At 43.1% G+C, this 9,767-nt stretch overlaps 1 protein-coding gene across 1 annotated transcript in view; it reads right to left on the reverse strand.

Moving 5' to 3' along the window:
- TBC1D2B (TBC1 domain family member 2B) overlaps positions 1-9,472 on the reverse strand; it is a 36,833-nt gene extending 27,361 nt beyond the window's left edge. The window contains exons 1-2 of the mRNA XM_053364343.1: positions 8,978-9,472; positions 4,115-4,268 (exon numbers count right to left, since the gene is read on the reverse strand). Of these exons, the coding sequence (XP_053220318.1) occupies positions 4,115-4,268; positions 8,978-9,442 (619 nt within the window). The 5' untranslated portion in view covers positions 9,443-9,472. The remainder of the gene's footprint in view (positions 1-4,114; positions 4,269-8,977) is intronic.
- Between the last annotated feature and the right edge of the window lie 295 nt (positions 9,473-9,767).

The raw sequence follows: 9,767 nt of genomic DNA on the forward strand, positions 1-9,767 counted from the left end.
GCAAGAAAGAGAGAGAAAAGATTATTGAAGTTTTCCTCCTCCTTGCACCAAATTGCATACATTTGATGACTGCACCATATCAGGCTTTGTCTCCGTTAACAAGGGATATGTTCTGCTATCTGGATCTAAAGCATACAATGATTTACAAGTTTCAAGAAAACCACTGCTCCAAGGTGAGCCAAGTTTAGAGCTGCAGACACACCTTCAACCATTTCCACTACAGTACAAAGTTGTCAGCACTCTGCTAAAATGAGTAGTGTGTGAAAACCAGCAGGATGAAGCAAAGCAAAGCAATTCCCCTCCCCGACCAACATGGTCCCAGGAAAGAATGCTCATGCCCAGTTAACAAGACAGTTTGCAGAATGCCCACACTTCTTGCTGTTTTATGACAGAAATGCATATACAGTAATGTAAAACCACATCACATTTGTATGGATTCTCTTCTCCAGATCACAACCAGTATGAAATCCACAGGAATGCTGGAGTGTTGTGAGGACATTTACATAACCTACAATCAAGGACACAGTCTTTCAGCTTGGATGAAGCCAAAGATCTGCTTAACACTCAGTTATTAAAATTACATAAAACAGACTACAACCATCAACGATTAGGCAGGAAAAGCTATCAGCCAAATAAAATGCTACATCAGTGGAAGACAACCAAATAGAACCTTTCTAAGTTAAGTGAGCTCTGCATGTTCCCAAATATTCATCATGTAATGTGCCCCCACAACATGAAATTTCCTCACCTTCATTCTTGGGGTTGCTGTGATTAGCAAGGGAGGAGAGACTCCCAGGTTCAGACATGGCTTAGTGACATGTGAATGGGTTGATCCTCCTCCTGGAACTATGTGCTCACCTTCTCTTTCCACAAAATGGCTATGAGGGGTTTGGGAGCTTTCACTTTTTGTTGTTTATGGTTTCACCTGAACTGGGAAACTTGGGTGTTTCAAACAGGCTAGCTTGTTTACAGTGGGCTTATTTTGAAACAGACTATTGTCACGGTCAAGCCAAGATGACATGTGAAATCATAGTTAACTGAGAGTAAAGGCTTCCAAAGCCTTCCCCCCAACCACACAGGAGGAAGAGCACAGGAGCAGGATAGGCTTATTCACTTAGTGAAAAACCATGGTTTAGCATGATGTCGGAAGAGATCAACCCCAAAACTCTCAGCCTGAGAGTGCTTGCAACTGTGGTCTGGGCAGGGTAATTATGGGCTAGAAGGCGATTAATATTAAGTGGCATTCCCTACTGGTGACCATAGAAAAACAGTACGATGAGGCAACAAGTTAATCAACTGCTAGGAAATTTATGTTCCATTTACTCTTAATACAAACACTGGAAGGGAGTGGCTCATGTTGGAGCACAGACTTACTTTGAGCTGTTCATGCCCCATATCATCTGTCCATTGCTGGTTTAATCATGACTAGGACACCTGCGGCATTCTACTAGAACAACAGGCTCTTGACTGGCATGAAACCTTGCTTGGGTTCTCATCTGGGTTTTTTAAAAAACATCTACTCAGAAGGATGGTTTTGGTGTGACCTTACATAAAACTTTTACCAGCATGGAAGCTGTTTCAACAAAAGATACCTCCCCTGCTTATTTTATATAAATTATAAATAGAATTTAACCTAAATGAAAATGATGCAGTCAGAAATGTACTATTTAAATTACCTTATAATCTGATAACAGCACTCAATGAATAAATACAATTTCCTCAGTTATCTGTAATACTGCAAAGTTATTTATTGCTTATATTCACTCGCACATAAATATAGGAATGAAGCCAGAAAGACAAGACTCTGCACACAAAATCTACCATAAATCAGAGAAAGCTCAAAGCAGTTTTCAATTAGAATAATTTTCCAAATGCTGGTAGTACAATGGTCCCCATACACAACATTGCACTATATTTTATGCTCACTGCCCACTTCTTTGTAAACATGAACATTAGGAAGAAAACTACCATGAATGCCTTCTTGTTTCAGCTGGATGACAAACAGTACTGCAATATCACACTTATTGTAAATTGTAATATAAAGTTTTCATTTAAAATATTTAAAGTATCTATATCTTGACTTATAAACATGGAGTGCTGTCGACAAAAATTCAGTTAACAATAAATAGCTGCCTTGAAATACAATCCCTGAAAATATAATCCATAGAACAAGCAGCAAAAAAACCCAGCAATAGTAGATTGCCAACGTATCTGATTTTATTTATCTCAAAATTTTTGGTCTAGAAAGGCACAATCGTCATAACTGAATAACTATCATAAAATCAATAAGGTTTCTAAAAATGCTATTTCTCAAGTCAGCTTCAAAAAAGTTGTACAGTTGTACCTCGGCTCCTCAACGCCCTGGGAGTAGAATGTTCCGGCTCCTAAACAGAAACTGCAAGTGAGTGTTCTGGTTTTCAAACGGATTTCCGGAACGGATTCTGTTCGACTTCCGAGGTATGACTGTACTTATTTTGCAGCAGATTTACGAAATTTCGGGAGCAATGAAATTAAAAAGATTGCCTATTAAGTAGAAAATCCCACTTCCCAGATCAATTGTGTTAAAAAGAAAACTGCTAAGTAACTTTCAGAAGCTGAATGTTCAAAGCATGATACTAGTTAGGAAGAGAAAAGCAATCACACCCACAAATAATTGTATTTTGGGTAAGGATATTACTAAGATACCTATTTTGTCTCAACAAGATTTGACCAATTATAATTTGGCCTACTGGTCAGAACACAAGCATTTGGCAATGCACTTACAGAATTATTTTGGCCCAATTTACATGTACTTTCTTTACCTGATCTTAAAGATCCAATTCATGACTTGTGTGAGGAAACCTCACATTCTTATAGGGAAATTTCACTCAAGTTCAGTATTCAAAACCGGGGACAATGAAATGCGGCCATTTCTGATAAGATAACTCATAAGTTAACTCTTGAAAGGCACTGAGGACCTAGAAGCTCTCCCTGCTACTTGGTTGGGTTTTATTGCTTATGCCAATAATGCTGATATACAAAGTCTATTGCCAATACCGGCAAATAAAATTTGGAACTCTTAAAAAAATGTTACATGCTAGATACTTTCTGTTTTCTGTCACAATGTATGCTGCTGCTTAGAAGTCAGAATAGCATTTTATAGCTTTTCTAAATCTTGGTTTCCACATAGTTGATATGGTTTTTAAAATAAAAATCTAATTAAAGAACAGAAATTGTGAAAATGCAGTATTTTCTTCAGAAGACAAACTTCATTGCTACTGCAATGGTCTGAATGTGGCTGGATTACTGGCACAACTCCACTATTTCCATAGCTTTTTTATAATAAAAACACACCACATTTTGGAGGCTCTGTGCTCTACCTAATGTTCATGTACTTATATATATCTTTAACAAAAATGTGCAGGGGAACCAGTATTACTATTCCCACCCATCTATAACATACACATATTACACTACCAGCATTGAACATCACACAAAGGTTAAGACATATCTGGGGCAGCTTTGATGGATTGCATAAATAACACTGAGACTTACAGGGCAATCCTATAAAAACCAACAAGCGACTAGGATGACCTTTGAATTGTTTACTATCCTAAGATTTCCTGTTCCAAATGTTATTTACATGAGACCGATAGATTTATTTATTTCTTCTTTATTTATTTCTTCTCAGGATAAGAGAATCTAATGAACTTCACAAACCTTGACATCTGTGATGGGTCTAACATGTCAGATTTTATGTTTTAGCATATAGTGATGCCGGTGTCATGCCGGTGACAAATTAAATTTTTATATTGCATTTTATGCCATTTTTATATTGCATTTTATGAAATGTTCCAACTCACCCTGAGAATTTGGAGCAGGACAGGAAATCAAATTGAATATTAAATAAAGAAGCCACTAAAACTGAGTAAGCAGTTACAGCACCATCCATTAAACGTTATCAAGCACCCTCTCTGCACTTCAGCTAATTGTGCCCACAATCTACCTTTCATGGAAACTCAGCTGGGCTATGTGTAGAGTTGGCAGTTGCACTTAGACTTTGAAAAATATTATGATACTGCCACCAACAAAGTTATATGAATCACATTCTCGACCAGTCTCAACATTAGCTTACCAGTATTATCTTTGGCAACAAGCCCTTTGGAGGAGTCACATGGTGTCGGTGAAATTTGACTGAGTCTCTTAGTTGCATCATGGCTGTTACAATACTCCCATCTCCTCTGCTGAAGCTCCTGAAGCCAGTACTTCATATCCTGGTGTGTTGGTGCCTGTTACACACACAAGCAGAAATGTTGAAAACATTACAAGAGGAATACTGCACAAGGAATGGAAGGTGCCTGCATATGCATGGACACACAAAAAGGTGCCTGTCATCTGTTTGAAAATACAGAAAGGCTGCTACATTATGGCTGGTTGTCCATAAGCTGCACTAAAATGAAAATAACCCAACAACTGTGTTCAGGGATTTGCATCCTTCTATGCTAAATATTTGTTTACAAGATAAAAGATGCAGTTCTGATGTGTGTATGTGGCTCATGCAGTCCAAATTCCATCTAAGTTGGGGACCTGTCAAGCAAGCCTAGCTATTGCATTTTTTGCAATGGCTTGTTGTCCTATTACATGTCTACCTCTCTCTGTAGTTGACAACAGGAATCTTTAACTTGGACTGCTTTTACCATGTTGTTATTGGAAGGCATCAGCACAATGCTCTATGTGCCACACTTTATCCATGCTTGCCACTACTTTCTTCAAACTAATCTAGATTGGCCCATAATAAGAATAAGAATAATATTTATTATAGGATCATGTTTAGTAACAGAATGAATACTTTCAGAATAATGAATCTCATAAACAGAGCAACTTGGGGCAGATGGGGAGACCACAATGGACTCTTGATTATTGGGGTGTCCATTTTTCATGATATGGTTTACATTTTTCAGACTGCTTTTCCAAAACTTAAAATATTTGTCTAATGATGAATGTTTACAGTTTGTCTTCCCTATAAAGAAAACATGTTACATATCGATAAGATCGAGGAACAGGAAAGAAAGCTGAAACTTCAAAGAAACAGGCAACCACAACATATGCTGTGAGTTAATTCATCTTCCTGTCACAGCGAAAGCAAAGGTCAGCATCACTCAGGCAAAAAAACCTAAAGGTAAAAGGTAAAGGTACCCCTGCCCGTACGGGCCAGTCTTGACAGACTCTGGGGTTGTGCGCCCATCTCACTCAAGAGGCCGGGGCCCAGCGCTGTCCGGAGACACTTCCGGGTCACGTGGCCAGCGTGACAAAGCTGCATCTGGCGAGCCAGCGCAGCACACAGAAACGCTGTTTACCTTCCCGCCAGTAAGCGGTCCCTATTTATCTACTTGCACCCGGCGGTGCTTTTGAACTGCTAGGTTGGCAGGCGCTGGGACCGAGCAGCGGGAGCGCACCCCGCCACGGGGATTCGAACCGCCGACCTTTCGGCAAGCCCTAGGCGCTGAGGCTTTTACCCACAGCGCCACCCGCGTCCCCTGCGCCACCCGCAGCATCTTAAATACTAATGTAATAATGTAATAAGCCTGCAGCATCTTAAATACTAATGAATTGATTGTGACATTGGCTTTCATAGGAAAGAGCTCACTTTGTCAAAGGCATGAAATTATCTGGAAGAGACAGCGCTTGACTGCTAGTTAAGGGAAGGGATGTTCTGACTCAATAGGAAAAACCCACAAGAGGAAGCCAATTGTCAAGAAACTGCATTGCATCATGTTTGAATAACAGCACCATTCTCAGAAGTCCCACTGTAACCCCTGTAACTTATTCTCAGGGAGGTCTAACAGGTTTGGAGTTCAGTGGGGTGCATGTCTGGGTAAACAAGTATTCAATTAGGCTGTACAACATTTACTTAGAAGCAACTCCCACCAACCAGTGACACTGCAACAGACACAGCTTTTGTGCAAAAAATTTTTTACTGCGCAACTTTTCAGTCACAACTATCTAGCAAGGTTACCTTCATTTTCTCCAGGAAATAAAGAGCCTGTGGGTTCATATCTTAGGATTCAGGTTATGTCAGGCCTAAAACCATTTTGCTCTTTTCCTATGGCTTTCACAACCTCCAGCTTAAGCCAATATGGTTCAGAAAACATCATTACCTACATCACAGGAATAGCAAAAGCATTTTGCACACTTAACATTTCTGACCTTGGAACAGGAGGCTGCCAAAATGAATAGCATCCCAATGCAGCCAGAAGCCAAATATTGCACTAGTACAACAGGCCTGAAGTTGCATTACACGAGCACAGCACAACTGCTAGCTATAAAGTGGTGACTTGGAAAAACTCCCCAAAGGTCACAGATTTAATATTTCCAAGTCATTTCTTAGTGCTCCTATAATGTTAAGAATAATGGATGGGAGAGTCCATCCCATGATACATTCAGAAACTGTGAATCAGCCACAAGTTTAGGAATATTAAAGCATGTGAGCATGAAGAAGCCTATGTTTGATTTGACTTTCTTCCTTGAAAATATTGTTCTGCTCTTATACGGAGTTTTTCCTTGAAAGGATAAATCCAGTAAGCTTGAAATGTAAAGTACAAATTCAGTAATGGGCTCCATTTAATCCTGAAATAAATACTTAGGAGCACCAATGCCTAAACTAAACATTTGGCAGCAAAATTATTATTCTTTTAATAGGCTTTAGGAATCCTCTTCACACCCAAACCCTAAGAGCCAATGTAGTAGGACAAGATGCTTGGATAATCCAGGATGTTCTTTTCACAGAGCCATCATTGGAGTTTTTGCAAGATAAAGGAGGTTATTAGTATTGTGAACAGCTACAGAACATGAAACCATGTTTCATCCACCATAGTTTCCCAGCTTGGACAAAACAGGGTGCTATGGCTTGTTTGATCACTCCTGTGCAGAAAAGAAAGAAGAAGCAGCACATGAGTGAATAAGGTTTGTTCATTTAGCAGAATGTTAAGATGAAACACAGTGGCCTGAACACAGCTAAAGAATAAGTGTAACAAGTCACAGAAGGTGGCTCAAAGCCAGATCAGCAACATCAGAGCAAAAGGGATCGGAGCAAAAATGATAGAACTAACAATTAAGGATGAGCCAATTGTCCACCTTATTCTTTTGTCACTCCACCCCACCAAACATTAGTGCCACCTGATAGTGTGAAATTACTGCATTGATACTCAACTAGAAAAGGGAAAGGTATGCCTCTTGCAGTCACAGGTCAAGGCTACTGGCAAGGCAACATTCAAATGTTGTAGGCAGGTACATCCAGGGTGCATTTTAACATACTCCTCCTGGCTACTTAAGCAAGTCATCATTTTACAGTCCCACTGTAAGTATGTTTCCTCAGAAATAAACCCCACAATGTTCACCAGGACTTAATTCCAAATATATGTGCAAAGGACTGCTGACAGCTATTATACCACATGTTGCCTTCATGCTGTATACAGATTGCTGTTCAGACCCTCAGCTCCAACCTACTGGGCAAGATGCCATAATTTTCAGAATTATTTTGTAGGAGAGCACCTAATACCTACAAGAGAAAATTACTTATGGAAACTTAACACTGAAGAGCACAGCTCTCTCAGAACTGGTTAAATCAGAGAAACATTTTCATTTACAGTTTTAAATGCATTGTTTATTACAATATTTGCACATGGATAGCAATACCAAAGGCAGAGCAGTAAATGCAATTTCTATTTTTTTATTACTGTTTGGAAATGTTTTGGTATTGCAGTTACACGTGGCATGTGGCTTTAGGCACAGACAGCACTGAAATACTGTTTTATTAGCTTGTGGGGCTAGACTACTCTGCTGAAGAAATAATTCTGGTATGAATTGTGGAGTAAAAGGTCTAGCTCTGTCCTGCATCTCAGTTGTTTCACCTTGCTTTTCTTGTATTATAACTAAGGGGGAAGTGAGTTGTTCCAGCTCTTCCTCCAATACTGACTGATGGTTTCTTGGCTTACCCCACAGACTATCTTGACAGAGGTGCCATGTGGTCTTTGCCACCATCCCAGCTCAGCAGCTCTCTAGGTCCGGCCCACAATGACACTGTTAAGTGTGCACTTTAGCCATGCTTTAGGGTAGGTACCTTTAGATATGAAACTGGAAGGTTTTCCTTCCCTCAGTCTTTATTGCTTGGGTGAAAGAGATTCAAAACAGAACCAGAAGTTATCAAAGGGGAAAGAGAACAGGTGCTCCAGATTAGTTGATGCTGATTTGTGTGTGTGTTTTTAGTGTAATCGTCTTGGTAACACAAATACATTGGTTAGGCAAACCAAATTAAATTCTCCAACAATCTCGTCCTCTGATCCTGCATATAGATGGATAAGGATTTCCAAGGAAGTGCCAGACGATATGCCCAGACAGGTTAACCTATCTGGAAAGAGTATCTCTGCGCCAGAGAACATGCTTTGCATACAAACAGTAACAGGTATATCCAGGCAGGGCTGGGAAATACCCATTTGAAATCCTGGGGAACCCCTGCTAAGGAGAGTAGTCAACACTAAGCTGGATGGGGGAATGGTCTGACTCTGCTGAAGCCACTTGCACAAGCCTGTATGTAGAAGCAAGCTCCGCTTGAGCCCAGATGGTTTTGGGGTCTGGGTCCTTCAGACAGGGCAGCTGGTGGAGGAGCAAAGATTTGAGGGTTTGCTTTTTCCAACAATCAAGCTGTATGTGAACTTTATGAAATAAATACTGTAAATAACGTTTAACGGGACTCAGTGACAGGTTAAAGGGGGGGGGGAGCGCGCATGGTGGTAACCTCGACCTTACCTGAGGAAGTTACCTGAGAGCAAGCCCCGCCCCACAAGCCTAAGCTTGGAGGTCCATTCCCGCCTGGAGAGTTCCCAGCCCCGCTTGACCCTCCCTCAGGACCCCTTTGGGGAGCCCCCAACGAGGGGCGCGCGGCGGGGCGGCCAAGCGGGGCAGCTACCCCGGACCCACCCCGGGGAGGTCCCCGTTCTACCTTGAGGACGGTGACGCCGCCGCCGGGGCTGTGGATCTCGAATGTGCTGCCCAGGGCGGCCTCGACATCCCCGACACCGCCGCTGCTGTTGCCGCCGCCGCCGGAAAAGGAGCAGGAGGACGAGGCGGCGGAGAAGGAGGCGGAGGCCGGGGCGGCGGCGCTGGGGGCGGCAGCGCCGGGGGCCTCGGCCGGCTGGTGGTAGCTGAAGGAGGCTCCGGCGATGTCGAGGCGTCCGAGGGGCACCGCCTCCTGGGAGCCCTTGAAGTAGTAGAGGGCGCAGCAACGCGGGTCGAAGGCGAACCAGCGGCTGCGGAAGCCCCGCAGCGGGCCCTTCCCCGTCAGCTTCTGCAGGTAGCCGCACAGCCGGGGCCGCTCCGAGGCCGAGGGGGGCGCCGCCGCCGGAGGACCTTCCCCAGGCGCGGCGGCGGCGCCTTCTGCCTCCTCGCAGCAGCCGGCAGAAGGCATCGCGGCGGCAAGACCAGCAGCAGCAGCAGCAGCGCCGCCGCCGCCGCCTCTCTGCGCTCCTGAGAGGGTATGAGGCTACAGGGCTGGGCGGCCTTCCGCAGCGCCCTCCCCAGACCTGGCTTTGCCCCCAGTGCATGCTGGGGCTTGTAGTCCGCTCTTTCTGAGGCGAAGGGCCTGGCCGCCTACGCCTCCGCCCTTCTCCCCGCCTCGGTAGGCCCTGAGGAGGGATGGGCGAGGATTGCCACATAGGCCAGGAGGCGCGAGAGGTACCGGTGGGGTTAATTTAAATTAATACAAGCGTTCTTGCTGGCTTTTTAGTGGTTTA

This window comes from Podarcis raffonei, chromosome 14 (genome assembly GCF_027172205.1).
Source record: "Podarcis raffonei isolate rPodRaf1 chromosome 14, rPodRaf1.pri, whole genome shotgun sequence".
NCBI classification, from domain to species: Eukaryota; Metazoa; Chordata; class Lepidosauria; order Squamata; family Lacertidae; genus Podarcis; species Podarcis raffonei.